The sequence below is a fragment of the Balaenoptera musculus genome, chromosome 6, assembly GCF_009873245.2.
Source record: "Balaenoptera musculus isolate JJ_BM4_2016_0621 chromosome 6, mBalMus1.pri.v3, whole genome shotgun sequence".
NCBI lineage: Eukaryota > Metazoa > Chordata > Mammalia > Artiodactyla > Balaenopteridae > Balaenoptera > Balaenoptera musculus.
This window is the reverse complement of record NC_045790.1, coordinates 113,124,542-113,146,301: the sequence shown is the minus strand read 5'-3', so window position 1 is coordinate 113,146,301 and position 21,760 is coordinate 113,124,542. Positions and strand designations below refer to the sequence as shown.

Sequence of the window (21,760 nt, the reverse complement as noted above, 5' to 3'; positions counted from 1 at the left end):
GGAAGCCTGTTTCCTCACCCAGAGCCCCAAGCCAGCTTCTAGACCATTCTTGACTCCCCACACCCAGCCCTCAGCACGTCCCATCCCGTCTCAGGACAAAACACTGCATCAGCGCTCCTAAACGTCTCCACAGGCGGCTCACTCCCAGCCAAGTCCAGTCATCCCTCTTGGGACCCTTTCAGCTGCCCCAGGGCGACAGCCTCGGGTGGTCCCACTCTAACCACCCCCATCTCCCTTCTTCACAGAGAATCAGAGTTCTCAAAGTGCGAGTCACACCCTGTCACCTCCCTTCTCCAAACCCCATGGCAGCTTTGTCATTAGAACAGAATCTTTTTTTTTTTTAATATTTATTTATTTGGCTGCACAGGTCTTAGTTGCCGCATGCGGGATCTTTAGCTGCGGCATGCACACGGGATCTAGTTCCCCAACCAGGGATCGAACCCAGGCCCCCTGCATCGGGGGCACAGAGTCTTAGCTACTGGACCACCAGGGAGGTCCCAAGAACAGAATCTAAAAGCCTCTCTGTGGCTGCCGAGGTCCAGCTCCAACCTCCCATCTCCAGTCCCCGTCCCCTCTGCCCACGCCAGCCACGCTGGCCATCTCTGTCCCCCTCCCCCAAAGTCACCAAGTCTCCCCCTTCCCCAGCCTCCAGAGGGATGCTGCCTGCCCCGCTCGTGGTCTCCTCAGAGGGCTTGCCTGGCCACCTTCTCCCCAGAGCCATCCCGGCCCAGTACCCTCATCCTTATCCTCACACACCTTCCACAAGCAATATTTACACAGCCTTTTTACTTGCTTGCTTGTTTGTTTTCTGTCCCTGATCTAGGTTGGAAAATGATTCTCCAGAAGATGTCCGTATCCTGATCCCTGGTCCCCGCGAACATTACCTCTTACGGAAAAGGTGCCTTTGCAACTGGGGTCAAGTTAAGGATCTCGACGTGAGGAAATCATTCTGGATTATCCAGGCGGCCCTCAAGGCAATCTCAAGTGTCCTTATAAGAGGGTGCCAGAGGAGATTTACACCCACAGAGGAGAAGCGAGGTGAAGATGCAGCAGGGAGTTTGAAGATGCTGGCCTCGAAGATTGGAGTGTTGGAGCCACCAGCCAAGGAGCACTGACAGTCACCACCTCCCTAGAGCCTCCAGAGAGAGGCCGGCATAACTCCTGGGCAATAGGAAGGGTGGGATCGCTGTTCACCAGAACAGGGAAGAATGTGGCGGGAGCTGGACTGGCTTGGGTGGGGTACACAGAGCTGTGTACCAGCCAGGGAGCTGTCGGGCTGGAATTCGGCTACCAGTGTGGGGTTCAGGGCAGAGTCTGCACCAGATGCAAATGGGCGACAGCATAGGGATGTGGTTGGTGTCGGGGCCTAGAGGAAGCACCTGGCAGAGACCTTCAGGAGGCGGGAAGATGGTGAGGACCACAGAGGCCCTGGTGAAGGCCACGGGGAGTGGCCTGCCGGGTCCAAAGGAAGGGCTCCAGGGAGGAGGGGACATTAACCCGCTGGGGTGCTGCTGATTTTTTCAAGTGAGATCAAGACTCATCTTTGACAGCTGGGTTTGGCAATTTGAGCTGGACCACAGCAGTTCTAAGCAGTGGGCTCAGGAGAGGCCAGGCGCAGAGCAGACCTTGCTTCTGGAAAGGGGAGCAGAGAGGTGTGGCGACGGTGTAGGGAAGAAAGGGAAAGAGGTGTCCTTAATAAGAGGGGAGAAAACGGCCACCTTTCGTGGGAATGGTCCCACGGGGAGGAGCAGACACGTGTCGGGGAAGGGCCGTGCGAACGGGGCAGACAGTCTGCCGGGGCAGGGCAGGCATAGCGCCTGGGACTGCGGATCTCTGGTGGGAGCCCCGATGTGCTCAGTGCAGCGCGTGTGGGGAGGGGACCACGTGTGTAAGAGCAGCCAGGGAGTCGGAGCTGGGGAGGGGGCCGAGGCCGGACTCCTGGGAGCACAGGGCGCCCTTGGGGGGGAGTCATTAGTTCACGGGGACTGTTGGAGCCGGAGACATCATAGGAGTCATCTGCGGACAGGGAGGCTGGGGAAGGCCAGGGGGCTGAGGCCCGAGAGTGGCTCCAAGGATGGTTCCTGGGAGCCCAGCTGGACGGGGGGAGGGGAGGCTGCGGGGGAGGCTTAGGGGGGCTGCAAGCAAGGGAGTGGGGTCTCAGTGCCACTGGCTCCTGGATGAATACTTGCAGAGTGGACATCACCTCCCACAAGGCCTGGGGGGTCCGTGAGAGAAAACCTACAAGCCCTCAGCACAGGCCGGGCACACAGTGGGGATGAGAAAGGCGTCAGCGCTGTGGTCTCTGCTGCCCTGCTCGCCACTTGCACCGTGACAGTGCATTGTATCCAAAACCGGCCACCTTTCCTCCCCAGACGACTTCCCAAGGTACCAGCCCACACGCTGATGAGGGAAGGCAGCTGGGGTCCTGGGTCTGAGCCCATGGCCGTCGCCAGGCCGGTGCCCGCAGCCTGGAGAACGGCTTCTGTCTGGCCAGGCCTGTCATATAGGGGGTCTCAATCAACCCCTGCCATTCAGTTCAGCAAGGACAGTGGGCACCCAGGGAGGCTGAGAAGGGAGGGTGGAGGCCCCGGGGGATGGGGGCTGGGCACAGCGCCTGGAGGAAGGGGCAGCGCGTAGCCCACCGGCTCTGAGCACCGGAGGCCGGACAACTCAACTCACGTGGGTTGGGGCCCACTTGCCAGGAAATTTGCAGGGAGGAGAGGGGAGAGTTAGTGCCGTTGCCTTGGCAACTTCTCTGTCACATTCTAATGAGGCTGGCAGAGGAAGGCGGCCCGTCTTAAAGGAGAACGAAGCACAGAGATTTGGTGGCGTCCTGAGGAGTTTCAGCAGGAACTCAGCTCCTTCCGAGCTCTGGCCTGAGTTCCTCAGGACAGCAGTAGAGGGGCTGGGGTGACCGGGACCTGCTGTACCAGCTGAAGGGGCTCAAGGCTGGCATGAAGGGACAAGAGGCCACTGATGCTTAAACCAAGCCCCAAGCCCACTTCTACCTGGAGCCATTGCTCTGGGGGCTTCCTAGTCTCCCGGGTGGGAAAACCGGAGCGCGAGGAGAAAGACAGGAACCTCAACAGGTCAGCAGAGAGGTGAGGCCGCATCGGGGGCCGTGGCCACCCTGCACACCGACTTCAGCCAACCCCAAAGCGGTGAACGGGAGCAAAGAACTCAGGCAGGGCTGCTGGGGCCACGGAGGTGGGCACTTGGCCCAGAACAAGGACCAGAAACCGAGGGGACTTGGGTGGCAGGAGTGGATACGAATATGATAAACCCCGGTAATGTAAAATAATACAAGCCCTGAAAATGCAGAGAAGGGAGAGGGGAGGCCAGAGGAAGAGGAAGGGAACATGGTCCTGTCTCTCAAAGCAGATGTGGCCAATGTGGGCAGGATGGAAGCCCGGGGCAGAGGCGCGTCCACCTCCAGATGGGGAAGGTCCATGCAGACTTTTCTTCCTCCGTATTACAGGGTTCTTCCAGGAGATTGTAGCTTGTGCTGTGCGGATAAACGAGCTTTCAGTTAGCACCGTCTTCAGTTTGACTTCGTTTTCCCATCCTCTGTCAAGTTCAAGGGCAAGCTAGGATTTTCTTGCTTGTCGGAGTGATAGGCCCTCCCATCAGCGCCTGCCTATCTGTCCTCTGCCTCCAGCCTGTGAGCCTGGCACGTCCTGGGCATTTCCTGGGGCTGCGACCCTCCCCCACTGCTCACAGTTGGCAGGTAGAGGCTGCCTCATCCCGCAGAAGGGGCGGGCATGGGAGGGTGACCCCCGCACGCCAGGGATCAGGTTTGCTTTTAGGGGACATGATCTGACACTTCTTCCTGCTATTTCCTCTGCACCTACGCACGGAAAAAGTGTCTTATCACGACCACCCAGCCACAGTACCACTTATTCTGGGCAGTGGGCTTTTGCTGCTGTTGCTACATTCTTCTTTGTATGTTAATTTTTAAAGCAGTAAAATAATGAGTCTGTGTAACTGTTTAAAAGAACTTTCTTAAGATATAATTCACGGACCAGACAATTCACCCACTTAAAGTGTACAATTCAATGGTTTGGGTACATCACGTTATTATTTTAATTGTGGTAAAAATTAACTATAGTAAAATATATAAATATACTTAGTAAAATTTTAAGTATAATTCAGTGGCATTAATGACATTTCCCATCTTGTGCAAATGTCACTGCTATTTCCAAACTTTTTCGTCACCCCAAACAGAAATTCTGTACCATCAGGTGACTCCCTAACCATCCTCCCCTCCCTCAGTCCCTGGTAACTTCTAATCGACTATCAGTTCTGTCGAACTGAAATTTGCCTATTCTAGATACCTCATGTATGTGGAACGATACAACACTTGTCCTTTTGGGACTGGCTCATTTTACACAGCGTAATGTCCTCGAGGTTTATCCTTGAAGGCTGTGTCAGAATCTTCTTCCTTTTTAAGGCTGAATAATATTCCATTCTATGAACATACTACATTTTGTTTATTCATTCATCTATCAACAGACACGGGCTTCCATTTCTTTGCTGTTGTGGGTAACGCTGCTATGAGCAGGGGTGTGCAAATATCTCTGTGAGAATCCGCTGTCAACTCCTTTGGGTATCTGCCCAGACATGGAATTACTGGTTCACATACAGTCCCCTGCATACGAACCTTCCAGTTGTGAACTTTCAAAGACGCGAACGTGCATTCCATCAACGTCAGGCGTGAGTGAAATTGCAGCTTGCCCTCCGTCTCCTATTGCTGAGGACCCTTCAGCTCTACCATCTCCCACCTCCTTTCCCTCCTCTGGTCAGTAACTCTTCTTGCCTGTTCACTCGATTCCTGCCCCTGGATGCCAGCTGTTGTACTGTGCTACTTTACTTTTCAAGGGACTGTACTGTAAGATTAAAAATGTTTTCTTTATTCTTTGTGTTTGTTTGTTATGTATCGTTTGTGTGAAAAGTATTATAAACCTATTATAGTACAGTACTATCTAGCCGATTGTGTTAGTTGGGTACCTAGGCTAACTTTGTTGGACTTATAAACAAATTAGACTTACAAACGCGCTCTGGGAACGGAACTCGTTCGTATGTAGGGGACTTGCTGTAGTTGTATGATTTTTAAAACAAAAAGCAATTCTTGCTACTCTTACATCTTAGCTCTCAGCCCACCTGAGGAAATCAACACAGCCTTCCTCCCCCGTCCATAAAACAAAACCCCAAGACTGGGTCACATCCCAGCTCTGTGACCATGCCGCCCACCCTCCTGAGCCTCTGTCCCTTTCTGCGCCCCTGGCAGCTGCTGAGGGAGAGGCTGGGTGGAGTCTGGGGTGCTGCAAGGCTCAGTCAGCTCCTTCCTCATCGTTCTTTCAGGGGCTTATAAAACACTTTTACCCATTCCTGCCCTTCATCTTGTCAACAGCCTGTGAGACATGCAGCACTACATCATTCAACCCCATTCTACAGGAGTGGAAATGAGGCTCAGAGAGCCACTCCCAGGAAGGGCCAGGACCAGACACCAGCCCTTCCAGCTCCAAATGCAGCGTCTCTCATGGGTCACCAGGAGCCCAGAGGCCATGGGGCTGACAAACAGCTTTCTCTCACTGAGGAGAAGGAGAACACACGGGTAAATCAGACAGAGGAAGGGCAAAGAGAAAAGAGCCCCTGCAGCTGTACCTCGTCTTTCCTCCCATCTCATCTCACACCCTCAGGGTCCACTCAGGCTGGGGGCATCCCACAGGAACTCTCTCTGCTTAAACACCTCCAGGGCTGGGAAGCTCACTCCTTACCAGAAAGTCCAGCCCTGGACCAGAAAGTCCAACCAGGCTTCCTTGGTTGTAGCTCTGTCCCTTGGCTCAGAGGACAGAATTCCTCCGAGGCAGAGGCCCCTCAAGGCCAGGGTGGACGCTGACAGGGCAGGAGTTGGCATCCCATCCTTGCTCTGGGATGCCTGCTCTGGTGACCCCATGTGAGTTATGCCCCCAGGCTCCCGCTTCCCCATCTACAGTGTAAGAGGGCTGGGTCACATCACCCCCTGCTGCTCTGCATTCTGTAATTATCAGGTCTGGAGCCTCTTGTTGCTAGATATTTCCTGTATAGAGTTTATATTACGAAGAGTAAACGCTAAACACTGGAAAAGAGATAAGAGAGGTGTTTCTAAATACCTATTGCCATCTTAGCTTCTCAGAAAACAGAGGTGCTTAGGGACTTCTCCCCCCGGATTTAGATGGAAAATGTGGCCCCCAGGATAAGCTCCCTGGGGTCTAAGACTTGGATCTGGGCTGGGAGTACATGTGAAAGGAGAGCCTGGGGGTGACGCAGAGAGCAGGGGAAGGAAGAAAGCACATCTCCTCACCAGCTGGAGGGTGATCTCCAGGCCTGGGGGTATGACAACGGGCGGGGCTCGGTGGTCTGGAAGCCCACCGCACTCTCCTAGGCTCCTGGTTCAGCGAAGGCATCTTGGGTACGCAGAGTTGTGTCTGGCTTCCATCTGAACCCATGTGCACACAACCCAGGGCAGACCCACGGGCCTGTGCGTGCCCACCTCCATGTACGCATGCGGACCGTGAAAACAAGGACAGACCTTCACCCACACGCCCCACGTGGGGACAGAAGCCCCAGCACGCAATGTCTGTTCCCTCTTCGCCCTCTTGCTAGCCACCGCAGAAGGAGAGGACGGAGACCTGTCAGTGCCAGATGGCCCACTTTCTAGCTCCGAACACCCCCCTTAACCCCCCGCCCACCGCCAATCATCCTTCCTGGGTCTCAGCCTCAGTTTATCTCATTAAAGGGTGGCCTCTAAGGTCACCTCCCGCAGCCGCCATTCGCCATCCCCACTCCGCGTCCACTCGTTGAGTCCAGGGGGGCCCGGGTCTCCAACGCCGTCCGCCTGCGTCCCGATCCCGGCTGCCAGGGCCCTGGAGCGCCGCCGCCGAGGCCAGCCAGGGTGGAGTTTTCTCTCCGATTAAATTTCCCCCGCCTTTTTGATGTCACATCCTGTCCCGGTCTGCTTCCCCGCCGCCGCCGCCGCCCTCCCCGCTCCCGCGCGTGAGCGTGGCGCGCGGGGCCCTCTGCGCCCCCCCCCCGCCCCTCCCCTTCCCCGGCAAACTTTTGGCACCCGGGCCGCCCAGCTGCGCGCCCCAGCTTTGCGGGCGCGGGGCCGCTAGGAGGAGGGGCCGAGGAGGGGCCTAGGGGCGGCCCGCCCCGCCCGCCCGCAGCCCGCCGCCCAGCCGGGCGACCGCGGAGCCGCTCGAGATGCAGAGCAGAGGCTCCGCGCAGCAGACCCCGCGCGCCGCCTGCTCCGGGTGCTGAAGGCGCGGGGACACTGCCGGGCGCCGCCGCGGAGCCAGCAGAGCCGGGAGCGCGTCCGCGTCCACGCAGCCGCCGGCCGCCGAGCACCCAGGGCTCCCCGCACGCCAGGACGTTGGAGGTGTTCGCGAGACATGCAACCGGCCCGGAAGCTCCTCAGCCTCCTCTTCCTCATCCTGATGGGCACTGAACTCACTCAAGTACGTGCATCCAACGCCATTTTCCTCCCTGCCTGCGAGGCGCCCGGCCGGCCCCGGGGAGCCCGGCAAAGTCGGGGAGCAGCTACCGCGCGGCCCGGCACCCCTGCCCGGGCGCCCAGCCAAGGGGCTGGGGAGACGGCCGGAGTGCCAGGCGCACCTGGGGTGGAGGAAGGGGTGAAGGCTGACCCGAGAGTGCTGCCGTGCCCCCCACGACCCTCAGCCCTGTCCCTCCCTCCTGGACTCCCTGGCTGACCACTCCCTGCTGAGAAGTTCAAAGGGCAGCAGTGGGGTGGGGGTCATTTGTCTGCTCCTGTCACCTGGGAGGAAGACAGAGCAGGATGTCCAAGCCCCTGGCATTTTCAGAGGTGGATCTGACCTAACTCCCACCCCCTGCATCCCTCTTCTGGAGCATCCTGCATTGGCTATAATGCTGCCCTTGGGGCTCCCTGGGCTGGCGGTGGGAATGGTGCCGTGGAGACCAGACCGGGGAGGGCAGGCGGCGTGTCTGGGGCTGGGGTGCGTTGTGGGCCCCATGTGGAGGGTTGGGGGGCGGTTGTGGCCACATGCGCGGCATGAAGTGTGAGTGGCAAGCGTGTGTGGGGACCGCTGGGCATTTTAAGTGGGCTCGCCATCCCTGAACAATGTACCGTTAGAGAGCCTGTCTCCGGCTGGTATTCTCCATTTTAAAAATGCATTTCGGAGCTGGCACGTCTGGGAGGAGAAGGGCTGTCTGGGAGAGCCGGACTGGAGGTGTTGCTTTGGCACCAGGGTGCTGGGAAGAGCCTGCCAGCTTCGGGAGCCAGGCTGCTCAGAGTGACATTAAAATGCCCTTTGGATGGTGCCACTGTGCCACGGTCTGAGCTGGGAGAGGCTGCAAGTCCAGCAAGTGGGTGGGCTGCCAGCACCTTGGCCCCAAGAGCCAGCTGCCCCGACCCTCCTTCCCTCTCTCCCTCCGTGCCTCCCTCCCTCTCAGAATAAAAGAGGAAACAAAGGAGAGACGAGAGGGTGAGAGGTAGATCACAGGAGAGAAGGCTCTGGAATAAGCTTCCCTCGTTTTGCCTTGAAGCCCTTGCCGGCTCCCTGGCTCTGCCGGGAAGTGCAGCCTCAGCCCCAGCATCGGAAGGGTTTGTTGTCCCACTTAACCTCAGCGACCCTGCTGGTGCCATGCAGACAACCAGCCAGGCCCCCTGGAGAGGTTCTGCATGGTCTCTGGGAGTGAAGTTTTCTTGGCTGCAGGGAAGGCCTGGCCAAGGGGCAGACTCGTGCTCTGTGAATGGACACCGTATGGATGCATGTGCACACACACTCACACACACTCTTCCACAAGCACGCACCCCACAGACATAGCGCCAGGCAGCGTGCGCCTTATTTAGACATCTCGGGAAAGAGATGGCTGGTCTGGGTGGCCCTGGAAGTGGCTGCCCTTGGGCCCTCCAAGCCCTCCTGGCCTCCTCGCCTCCAGGCTCCCTGAGCCCTCGTTCCCCGCCCTCCTCCAGAGGTTCACTTCTCAGTCTTTTTAAAGGTCCCCTGTTCTTGGAAGAAACTTTTGGTTCAGCTTCAATTGGAAGCTTAGTCTTGGTGGTGAGAGCCCTCGCCTGGCCACGCTGGCGGCGCCAGCCGTCTGAACGTGGCCAGCCCCTGCCCACGCGGCTGCTCGCACCATCCCCTTCAGGACCCTGGTCAGCTCCCCGAGCCCAGGCCCTCCAGGGGCCAGGAAGGCAAACGATGTTGTTTTCTTTGGAAGGCGCCTCTTTCTGAAGCTGAGCTGTGGCATCTCTCAGGGGAATGCCTTCCTCAACACAGCCGGGAGGCAGGCCCTGCCCTCCCCGCGCCTGCCTCTGAGGCTGTGCTTTCAGAATCTTCCACTGGGAGCCCAGTATCCCTAATTGTGGTGGGATTTTGGAGCAAAGGCTCGCCTGGCGAAAATCTCTCCAATCAGCTCAAACCTGTGAAGGGGTCAGAGAGTGGCTCAGCCACCAGCTCCAGGGATCCCGGCTACCCTGGTCCTGCCCAGGTGGGCTTCGTCGGGGTCAGGCCAGGTGCCTCGCACCTTTATCAGTGACCTCTAAGGCAGGAACTGGGATTGGGGGTGGGTGTGGGTACAGGGCTGGGCTGCTCTGAATAATCTGAGAGCTCCTTGGGGACACCCCTACCTAAGAACCTTGCTTTCTTGATCCCGAAGTAATTCGATCCTAGGAAGCCACATTGCATGGTGTCAGGAGAAATGCAGCCTACATGGGTGATGAGTAAAATACCTTTGGGCTTCAGGAAAAGGAGAGCAGAGCAGTGGTGACTGAGTTGTGTCTGTGTCCCCTCCACCCTCTCCCTCTTCCACTTTAGGCAAATTGCTCCCACAGCGGCACCCTCAGTCTTAGGGCCCTTCCAAGGGACGTGGACACAAGGTTCCAGGGCCACCATGTTTATGGATTAGGACCCGTCCAAATGGGAACAAGTCAGAAACGTATGGGTTTTACCTGCACTTCACAGGCGCTGCTCGAAGGATTCAGGCAGACGGGCGGGGGGAGGGGGGGAGTGTAGAGCACATGGCCGGGCCATCTGTTCTCCCGACAGCGTGCTTACAATGAGCCACTCAGTCAAATGCCAGCTAGTGATGGATGGCCTACTACGTGCCAGGTTTGTGGGCCTAGATGAACTCTGTCCTCAGATGGAAAGATGCTTGACTGGGTCTTGTTCTGTGATTTTCAATAAAAGGCTGGTGTTTCAAGCTCCTTGAGAAGTGTCCTCGGAGCTTCCCAGCAGAATGCAGGAGAGGAGTTGACCTCTCATCTTGGGGGTGGTGGGGCAGCGCTGGGGCTGCCTGAGCCCCGCCCACCCCAGCCCAGCTCGCCTTCCCTTGAGAGAAGCACGTCATCCCCCGTGTGTGATGGCATGAAAGGGGTGGGCAGCTCTGTGACAATGACCTTGGACCCGGCTGCCCTTCCCCTTCCCCGTCCCACCAGCCACCGTCTGGTTGCCTTGAGAAAGGCTCTGAGCTTCAGCCTGAACGTCTACCATTTTAAAACAAGGAGAATGAAGCTAGCTGACGCTCGAAGATGGCTCCCCCCTACAAACCCGCACTCTGGTTCTGTCCTCCTTTCCTGCCACATGCAGCTCTCGGATGCCAGCTGGTCGGGCTTGACTCGGTCAAACCTGGGCTAGCGTTGCTGAGTACGGCTGTCTGTCATCCGGGCCGTGGTGCTTAGTGGGGAGACCTGAGGCTCTGCCGTATCTATTTGTTTAAGAGGCATGAGGGCTCTGGGATCAGAGTGGAGGGAGCTGAGAACGCTTTGGAGAAGGGGTGCCATTTGCGCGGGGTCCAAGGTTGCACCTGGGTGAGCCGGGGCAGGAAGATGGGAAGGAACAGGTGGGCAGAAGGGGGGCTGCACACAGACACCACAGCGTGGAGAAGGGCCCAGAACCTTGGCTCTTGTATCTGGAGTTCGACAAAGGAGTGTTGAGGGATTTGCTTTATCTCAGGAGTCAAGTGGATCTCTTCTCATTAGTCCCCAAGCCAGAAGTGGTCTTTCTTAACGACATGACGACCCCGACCCCTTGGGGTAGGGGGGGGGTTCCAGCTGTGAATGAGCACAGGGCATCCTCGAGCGCCAGCTGTTACCGGGGCTGTTGTGTGCCCTCAGGCTTTACGGGGCGACTGCTTTGGGCTCTTCTGGAGCTTGGTTAGCTGTGTGCAGGTCTCAGCACCTGAGAAGAGATGTGAGTGGACTCGGCGGCGGGCAGGTGGGGGTGGGTGATGGGTGTTGTGTCTGGACAGGCAGGTGGCACAGAGGGGCTGGCGTGGAGTTAGCCCCTCAGAATCCCATCACTTCAAATCTGTTCTCTCCTCCTCAGATTCAGCCAGAGTGGAAGAGCCCAACCCATTGCCCTGAACAAATTGAACAAGACTAAAACCGTCCATTCAGACGGAAGCATGAATTTTGTCACCTGCTTGAATCAAAACTTCGGCCCAATGATCCCACTGACGTCCTGTTCATGTGCCCCAGCCCCTCGTGTCCCCCAGATTTTAGGCCCACATGGGCCCTGGATGCTGGGGTGTTAGTGGTCCAGGGAGTTGGGGGGTTCAGGACCATTGGGGTCTTTTCCTAAACCAGTTAGTTCAGCATACATGGGATTGATCCCGTCTTTGCACTGAGGTTGGCCGCTGCCTTGGGGGCTGGCCAGAGACCATCTCCAGACACACAAACAGCCGGCACGAGAGAGTGGCTCCCGTTTTCAGTGAGAAGGCTCTGTAACACCAGGGGGGCGGGAGCTGTAAATCCTCAGCGTCAGGCAGCTGCTTCGTCTCTGGAAGCAATTTGCTCCCCGTCCCACTGACTTTAGCTTTCCGCACTAAAAAGAAAGGTAATTTTCTGCTCTGGGTTGTATTTATTACTAAAGTTATCAGGCCCTGTAGTCAGTATTTAACATCCCATGTAAAGTAATACAAAGCTAATTACTGGCTAAACTGAATTAGACACACGCCAGCTGTGACCGGTGCTGCTGGGGACAGGAGCCGCTTTTCGGCTCTGAGAGGTGCCCTGTAGATGCTCTCCCCCCCTTCCCCGGAAGCAGCAGCCGTGAGGTCATTCCCATGGCTCAGGTAAGGGGGGAGAGAATGGAACAGGAAAATCCACATCTCTTCATTTTTTCAGATTATTACCTATCAGAAACTGGCCAGGAGCTTAAAGCACTAGGGAGAAAACCAATCACGAGGGTTAATATTTTTGGAGTGTCAACAAGTGTCAAACATCCCCCCCACACACACACCAGGAGCTTAATCTGGGTCGGGTAGAAGCCGCCCCAGCGACCCTGTGTTATTGTCCTCGGTCTCGAAATGAGGAAACCGAGGCTCAAGGGGCAGAGGGGGGCGCGGGTGGTCAGTAACCTGCCCAGTGGCCCAGCAGGTAGGTGACAGACCCCAGATGCAGCTCCACGGTCTGTCTGACACCCGAGTTCATGTTCGTGTTAAGATGGGGAGAGAAGAATAAAAAGTAGAGAAACGGCTCAACACCACTGAGAACCAGTAAGAAAGGGGGCACCTGGTGCCGTCACGGCAGCTCATATGGCCTTTGGAAGAGGGTTTGAGAGCCGTGTCTCTAACCGTGTGGCCCATTGCTCGGCCTGCTTTGAACTTGGAGCTTGGCTTTTCGAAGGGGAAGAACCTGGGGGGTGGGGTGGGTGTCAAACCCCTTGGGGGTGGTCTGCTTCCTGCCACTGAGGCTGGGTGAGCCGGACAAGCCCCTTCACCCCAGGAGGTGGAGGGCACCTTCGAGGGTGCACTGGGTCCCCCGCCTCGGTTCTCTCCAGCCTAAAGGTTCATGCAGGGAGCCCCGCACCCCTCAAATCTCCCAGCATCTGCTTGACGACTGAGATCCAGGAATTAAGAAAGAGGACACAGACCTTCTTAGCTGATGTAACATCTGAATCTCCAAATCGCCCCACACGCCTGCGGTCCTGGTTACGCTGTTTGTGACATTTGGCGTAATTTATAATTATGGGGCAGCCGCAGAGAAGACGGCTCCTCCTTGCTGAAAGGGTCTCCCCTTCTTCTGCACCCAGGTTAAGTCCCATGACGAACACGTAGGTGACAGTGGGCAAGAGCGGCTTCCTCACTCTCGAGCAGTGTTTAGAAGACACGGGCTTCCCCATCTCCTCGCTCTAGTCTGGGCAGTGGGGACTTGGCCTGGGTGTTTGTGATGTACGGTTCGATGACATTTAAAATCGGATGGTCAGTAAGAGAGTGAGTGACTAGGAAGAGTCTGGATTGAAGAGCCCAGGGGAGAGAAGGGATGGAAGATGCCGGAGCCCCAGGCTTTGTCTCATCAGAAGCCCTCACCTGGAGACGCTCATCTAGGGCAATTCAGTTCCGTGCAACAGTGTAGAGCACGCAGGACACCCTCCGGGAGCTTAAACCTCCCAGCAATGATGTCCCCAGGGTGCACATGGCTCTCACAGGTGGCTCTGGAAGGAAAGTCACTCCCACTTGCTTCAAGTGATGCTTTGGGGGTCTGAGGGTCAAAGAAAGAACAGAGGTGTATTCATAAATGTTATCAATAACTTGACTCATCACCCCAGGATGCTGCTTGTAAATCTGACAGCATAGCAGGACTCAAAGAAGAGTTCTCAGGGTTGTAAACACTTCTGCTGTCCGATGGGTGGGTGCCTGTGCCCCACCCAGGCAGTCCAGCCCCCAAATCTGGTCATGGTGACTCTGCACAGGTGGAATCAGTGGTGCGTGGCCCCTGGGGAGAGGGCATTGGTTGAGTCACCCCGTAAGCAACTCGAGGGATTGCTCCAGAGTCAACACCAACCGTTGGTAGAGGGGCTGAGGTTTCTGAGGCCACGTCTGGGGTCCGCAGGCAGAGGGTCCTCGCTGGTCTGAGATGCTGGTGATGTGTTGAGGGCGGAGTGTGTGCTCCGGGGAGTGGCCACGTGTGGAAGCCTCTAAAATCCGGCAGCACCAAGTCCTCTGCTCTGAGCAAGTGTTACATTCTGGGGTGTTTCCTAACCCTAACCCAGCTGGACCCCAGAGCTGACTCTCAGATGTTTCTATAATGACACCACCTTCTAGTTCATGTCAGGATCGATTACTTACTCAATAGAAACCAGACCGTCCTCCACTAGTTATGATGAGTTCCCTTACCCGGAAAATAGGAAATGGTAATGTTTGTGGGGCCCCAAGAGCCATGCGTTCAGCCCGGAGGGCCAGGTGCCCACTGAACTCTCCTGTTCCCGTTCTTCAAAGTGCCTCTCCCGAACTGGACCCCATTTCTGTTGGAGCAAATAAGACAAGGTGGGGCTGTGGCCTCCCTCCCATTGTCTGGACGTGACAGTCTGAGGCAACATTTATGAAAGGAGCATGGAACTTTCTAGAGCGGGAGCAGAGGGTGTGAGAGGAGGCCAGGGTGGACCTCGGGCAGTCAGCTGGTGGGTGGGAGGGGCGAAAACAGTGCATCTATTCAATTCTCTATAGAGAACTAACAGGTAATGAGATGACGACTAGGATTTAAAGGCATGGGGGGGTGTGAGTCAGCTTTTCCTCCCATCCCTCTCAATGCTTTGACCTCCTGGAGTCAGCTGAGTTCCCAGGGAGCTGTAGGAATTCCAAGGTGCAGCCCACATTTGGCAAGCCCAGTGTGAGTAACCCAAATCTTTTTAAAAGACTGCTTCTCAGCCATGCCTCAGGGGATGCCATAAACCCTTTTAAGGCTCCCTATCAGGACTGCAAGCTCAGGAGAAATATGATAAGGGGGTTTCAGATCTCCAGGCTGGCCCTAATTGCCTGTCCCCTGGAGAGTCTGGGAGAGTCCCGGGCCAGGGGAGCTGAAGGCATTCCTCAACCCTTGGGTGGTCTAGTCTCCAGCAGGTCTTTGGAGCAGGACTTGGCTTCATCGGTGTAAATGACCTGGATTTCATTTCCTCCCCTGAACAAGCCAGCCAGGTTGGCACTCTTCTAATTTAGAGTACCCATTGTAAATCCCACGGGACATTACTGCCATGAAATCAGATCAGAAGTTCTTCAAGATCAGGAGAGGTTTTTTTTAATTCTCTGTATCTGCTCAATTGGAGCTCACCTTCCTAGAACATAGCTCTGGGTGTTGGGAGCTGTTTTCAGGTCCAGCAATACCTCCTCCGCATTTGTCTGTCTGTATCAACAGCATCTCTTGTGGGTGGTCTTTAGCCAAAAGCAGCTCTTTGGAGAGGTGGCAGAGGTGTCCAGGGGCACTGAATCCCAGCTCCATCACAGGTTCTCGCACCAGTCACTCAGCTGAGCGTCCCCTGTGAGCACCTCTGGTCTTCTGCAAAGCGGGGATGGCGAGGATGGGCCATCTGCTCCTGCACTGACTCACTGAATCCTTACACATCCTGCTATTATTAAACCCGTTTTACAGATGGGGAAACTGAGGCACAGAAGGGCTAATTACCTTGGCCAGGGTCTCACAACCAGTAAGGGGCAGAACCAGGGCTCAAACCCAGGCTGTCTGGCCCCAGAGTCTGTACACGGAGTGACCACTCTGAGATGCCTCTCTTGGCGATGCATGTGCTCGGTTGGTTGCAGGGAAGTTTTCGTTCACGCACCGTGCCCGGAGTCTGACCTATCGCGTTGCTGTTGCTTCTGTCCTGGGGTTTACAGCAGGCTGTACCTCGTGTCGTGGTTTTGATCTGGGGTCTACAGCACACTGCACCCCACATCTTGCACATAGTAGGCGATAAGTAAATACCTGCAGCTTCCGCGACGGACGGCGTGAGGTTTTGGAGATTGGATTGGGTTGGATTTGAAGTTGTTCCAACAAAATAAGTGGTCCATGTCCTTCTGCAGTGGGAAGCGGGTGTGAGTGATTTGGGTTGGCACAGCCCGTGGCCCTAAATCGGTGTTAAACATTCATTGAAGGAGAAAGGCGGAGAGTGGGGGACTGCTGCCCCCGCAGACCCAGCTGGCGGGACTCAGAGCAGCGCGGTTGCTGAGTAGAGCCTGCAGTTCTCGCTGGAGCTGGGAGATGGCGCCCTTCCCCAACTGTTGAAATTTGCTGCTTCCAACCCAGAGGCTGCCACAGCTCCGTGCATTAACCAGGAAAACAAACCGAAGGAGCCCCTTCAGCTCATGGGTCTCACACCAATGCTCAGGCCAGGACCATCCTGGCTGTAACTGAGTCCCCGCTACATAGGGGGACCGAGCAGAGAAAAGCTTAATGGGAGGCCTGGAGGAAGTGCCTTTCGTCTCCCCGTAGAAGTCTCCAGCAAATTCTAAAGCCCTATAAAGATGTTTGACCCAGTCAGGCCTGCGCTTCCGAGGAGACTTACATGTGTCCTGACACCGATGCTGCCGAGGGCTGGGGACTTGTGCCAGCTTGCCCTGCCCCTCTGCCCGGGCATCAGGATCCCCCCACCCCGGAGAGCCAGTGAGGACACCCCCCCCCCGCCCCCCAGCCACAGACCCCAGGCCCCTGACCAGGGCTCCACCTGCACCACACTCACCACGGATGGGGCCGCTTTAGCAACCCTGCGCGGAGGCCTGAGCCCCAAACCCACACGCAGCTTCTGCACCCCTGCTGCGTGCGCACCCCTTACACCCGGACCCAGGAGCCCACACTGGGCGGGTCCACGGCTGCCAGCAAAGGCCTTAGGGCTTCTGGCTGTCCCGGGCTCCAAGAAGGGCCTTTCCCCTAGCCCCCTCCCCCAGCGCTGGGGCTGGAGACCCCCCACCAGGGGCTGCTTTCGGAGCCCGCCAAGAGTTCGCCTTCCTGGCTGGGTTTCAGGGGGCTGCCGGGCTGGAGGAAGCCTGGAGCCACCGCCAAGCAGGTCCCCAGCAGCGGTGCGGAGGCCTTGGGCATGGGTGGGGTGGGTCTCAGAGGGGTGCCCGGGCCTCGCTGGCCGGCGGCCTTGAGGGTGGAAGGGCAGCGGCCAGCCCATGCGCTAGGGAGGCCGCCGTCTGCGCGGGCGGAGTTTGAAGACTTGAGAGGGGGTGCTCTGTCTTTCCTCCGGGGCCACCCCCTCCCTACTCCTTGGTTACGGGGCTCTGCAGGCCTCGCTGCCAGCAGCCAGGGGGCGGCGGGGAGCCGGAGTGGAGAGGAAAAATCCACCCATTTCCTGGGCAGATTGCGTCGGCCGCCGCCCGGACGTGTCCCCGCCTCCCGGCCGCGGCCCCCGCGCGCAGTCCGCGCGGCGCTCAGAGCCCGAGCCGGCGGCTCTTCCCGGCGGCGGGCGGGTGGCAGAGGACAGTGGGCAGCGGCGGGGCGGCCACTCTCCCGGGCGCCCGGGGCGGCGCGGCCATGGCCGGGGCTCGCGGGGCGGCGGCGGCGGCGGCGGCGGGCGGGCGGCGGCGGGCCGAGGGGGCGCGGGGACACGGCCAGGCGCCCCTGCCCGCCGCGGTGCCCGCCGCCTGAAGGCTGCCCGGGGCGCGGAGCCGGCGCCGGCGCGGCGCGGGCGCAGGAGGCATTCCAGGCGCGATGTCGGTGCCGCTGCTCAAGATCGGGGTTGTGCTCAGCACCATGGCCATGATCACCAACTGGATGTCCCAGACGCTGCCCTCGCTGGTGGGCCTCAACACCACCAAGCTCTCGGCGGCCAGCGGCGGGACGCTCGACCGCAGCACCGGCGTAAGTGCGCCCGCCGCCCGCCCTGGCGGGGCCTCCTTCCCCGCTCCCTCCCGGTCCCCAGCCCCGGGCGGGAGGGCGCCGCGCGGGGGAGCAGGGCGCAGGGGCAAGGGCACGCGCGGGGGCCGAGGCGGCTCCTGCGCGCTGCGGTGGCGACCCTGCTCCCCACACCCCAGCCTCGGCCACTCCTCCGACCGCGGTCCCCTCTGTGTGGCGCTTCCTGCCTCTGCCCGGTCCCCTCGCGGGGCCGCGGAGCCTGCCCAGGGACTCAGAGGCTTGGAGTCCTCATTCAACTAATAAGTCCCTTGATAAGGTTAGGAAACTGAAGCCGGGGTCTTGGGGACTTGTCCAAGGTCACTCAGCAAGTAAGGGGTGGAGACGCGGTGGACCCCAGTCTGGCTGGGTCCAGCCGGGGCTCGGAACTGAGCCCGCCCCACTTTGCAAAAGCCGGACTGGACCGGCCGGAGGGGGCCCGGGCGGGCGGGCTCCGGAGCTCTTGCCCTCAAAGTCCCAAGGCGTCTTTCTCTCCCCAACCCCATGCGGAGATCCACAAGGTCCCCGCCGGCGGAGGGTGCAGAGGGGCCGGGCGGGGCCCGGGGAGCCGCAGCTGCGGGGCTCGCCCCTCGCCTTCCGCGCCCTCCTCCCACCCTGCCTACCCAAAAGCTTCTCGATGCCTTGGGGGAGGGGGTGAGCGGCCAGGGCCGCCTCTGGACTGGACTGACTTAGGTGGTGGCGGGAGCCGAGGCTGAGCCGGAACCACCGGGGAACGGCCGCCGGCGGAGGAAGGGGCGCGCCTCAGGCTCGCCTCCTCTAAGCCAAAAGGAGAGGTGAAGGACACGCGGCTTCCTCTCACGCTCCCTTTGGGCTGTCAAGGGCGCAGTGCTCGGGGAGGAGGTCTCCTGGTGACCCCTTCTAAGACCGTCATCCGCTCACCTCACCTGCTCTTCCGAGAATTGCATGCAGCATTTTCTTCCTGATGACTTTGTTCCTGCCTCTGGGTCCTGAGCTCCTGGGGTTGGAAATGAATGAAATGAAATGTATCTAGTGTGGATTCCCTCCACCCAACTTCTCCCCATACCAACGCTAAAAATAGCAGGGAGGTGACCACCTGAGGCCACCGGGCAGGCTGCAGGGTCTGTACTCGGGGTGTTTTCGGACAGTGGTGTCTGTCTGCCCCATGGACATGGGCGGGACCACCTGAGCTGTGTTGTAAGGTGACACCAGCCATGTCACCATGTCAGCGGTCATGTGCAGCTCTGGTTTCGTGACGGTCCTTGGGCACACCTCAGGAGTGAGGTTGGGTGTGACCCCTGCCCAACATGTCACCAGCAACTTGGTGACATCTGCCCAGTGGCTAGTGGGTGGCAGCCTGTGCGGAGTTGAAGCGCAGCATCTTCGCGGGCAGCCTCCACCAGACTGCCAGCGGGAACACTGCTGGGGCTCGGGGTCATCGCAGCTCTGGGCTAAGAGGCTGCTGGATCCCGGCTAGTACCACTGGGGCTGCTTCTCCAGTACCAGGGAGCAGCAGAGAGGCTGCACCAGCCTGCCCTGCTCACCTTACGGGAGGAGATCTTACTTCTCAGTTACGTGCCGTTGTGAGTCAGCCAGCCACTTGCTTTCCTGCCTTGTTCCTCAACCAGCATGCCCTCTCCGGTCACCCCTCCCTTCCACCTAACCTATCAGTTGGGTCAGATGCCAAAACTCCAAACATCCCCTAAATTTAAAAATCCCTTGAATTAAAACAATTTTTTAAAGAGTCGTGCCTGTTTGACTCCCTTCCAGCCCTGGGGATCCTGATGGGAGACTGTCTGTGTTCCTCCCTGTTTGTACCTCCCCACAGTCGGCACATGTCTTTGGACCACTTCTTTCTGCCCTTTCCCGGGGGCTGGACGTGGACGGTCATCCCCGGTGCGCTGCTTTCTGGTCTCACTTTCTCTCCCTCCCTCTCCCTCGCCCCACCTTCTCCCCTCCAGGTGCTGCCCACCAACCCTGAGGAGAGCTGGCAGGTGTACAGCTCTGCCCAGGACAGTGAGGGCAGGTGTATCTGCACTGTGGTTGCCCCCCAGCAGACCATGTGTTCACGGGATGCCCGCACGAAACAGCTGAGGCAGCTGCTGGAGAAGGTGAGTCTACGCAGGGTGTGTGCATGTGTGTGTGCATTTGTGTGCCCACGCTGGCAGCAAGGTCCGTCCCAGCTCCAAGGCCTCACTCTTCCCTGGCATGGCCCACTGGGAATATTGGTGAATGAATGAAATGGATGGAGGGAGGGAGGGAGGGAGGAATGGAGACTCCCCCAGGGCTGCCCAGGAGGAGGCGAAAAGCTCCACTGGGAGCCACGTGGGCTTTAGCGAGGGAGCATTTGGGGCTCCTCTCCCACACCGCCATCTCCGGGTCACGCCCACAGCCTGTGGTCCAGAGGGCTCAGAGCTGTCGCCGAGCAGAACCTGGGAGAGCTCCCTTGGAGCCCGGAAGCAGGGCCGCTGGGTGGGATCTTTGTCCCGCTTCTGAGTGGTTGGACCCAGCGACAGCCAGACCAGGCGTTCACGCCCGTGGCTGCCTTCCCGGTGCAAAAGCAGATTAAATCGTCACCTTTGTAACCCACCTGGGCACAGCACTTGCGGTTTGAATCTGTTCTTTCACTTGATCGTCACAAGAGCCAGGTGAAGGTGGTGAGATTTTCACCCCGTTTTAAGAAGTGGAAATCTGGGTCCAGGCAGGTGGGCTGGCTCTCCCAAGGCAAACAGCCAGGGAGCAGGGGAGCCGGGCTGCCTCTCAAACCCGGGCCCGGCCTCCCACCTGGCCCGGCGACCTCTGCCCCCCGCGGACGCTGGCGCTCCCCATGGATCTTGGCAACCCGCTTCCTGGAACATTCCGCCCGGGAGCCCTGGGGTCTCAGGTAACCTGAGCGCCGGTTGTCCTGGGAGTTGCTGAGGGGAGAAGGAGAAACGGCGGCCCTACGGCTCCACTCACCACCCTCCCCAGGGAGAGGGTGCGTTTTACATCAGGCCCCTTCACACCCTGCGGGAGAGGGGTCACACCTCCCACACCACACACACGTGCTCACGTACGCACACGCACACAGACACACACACACATCACACACAGCACATGTAACTGAACACACAGATACACACAGAGACCACACACACATATACAGATGCAGAGTCACCACACACACCTCACGCTTACACACACCACACACAACACATGTACATACACCACATGTAACTGGACACACAGATACACACAGAGACCACACACACATATACAGATGCACAGTCACCACACCTCACGCTTACACGTCACACAACACATGTACATACACCACATGTAACTGGACACACAGATACACACAGAGACCACACACACATATACAGATGCACAGTCACCACACACACCTCACGCTTACACACACCACACACAACACATGTACATACACCACATGTAACTGGACACACAGATACACACAGAGACCACACACACATATACAGATGCACAGTCACCACACACACCTCACGCTTACACACACCACACACAACACATGTACATACACCACATGTAACTGAACACACAGAGACCACACACACATATACAGATGCACAGTCACCACACACACCTCACACGAACACACACCACACACAACACATGTACATACACCACATGTAACTGGACACACAGATACACACAGAGACCACACACACATATACAGATGCACAGTCACCACACACCTCACACGAACACACACCACACACAACACATGTACATACACCACATGTAACTGGACACACAGATACACACAGAGACCACACACACATATACAGATGCACAGTCACCACACACCTCACATGAACACACACCACACACAACACATGTACATACACCACATGTCACTGGACACACAGATACACACAGAGACCACACACACATATACAGATGCACAGTCACCACACACACCTCACGCTTACACACACCACACACAACACATGTACATACACCACATGTAACTGGACACACAGATACACACAGAGACCACACACACATATACAGATGCACAGTCACCACACACACCTCACGCTTACACACACCACACACAACACATGTACATACACCACATGTAACTGAACACACAGAGACCACACACACATATACAGATGCACAGTCACCACACACACC

The 21,760-nt window shown here is 57.9% G+C and overlaps 1 protein-coding gene across 2 annotated transcripts in view; it reads left to right on the top strand.

The window, feature by feature from the left end:
* The first annotated feature begins 7,042 nt into the window (after positions 1 to 7,042).
* OLFM1 (olfactomedin 1) overlaps positions 7,043 to 21,760 on the top strand; it is a 38,167-nt gene continuing 23,449 nt past the window's right edge. Inside the window, exons 1-2 of one of the 2 annotated variants that reach the window (XM_036856725.1) lie at positions 7,043 to 7,496; positions 19,561 to 19,710. In XM_036856725.1, the coding sequence (XP_036712620.1) occupies positions 7,431 to 7,496; positions 19,561 to 19,710 (216 nt within the window). In that variant the 5' untranslated portion in view covers positions 7,043 to 7,430. Of the gene's footprint in view, positions 7,497 to 17,379; positions 17,591 to 19,560; positions 19,711 to 21,760 lie in introns of those variants that run through there. The other variant, XM_036856724.1, reaches the window with a different exon arrangement.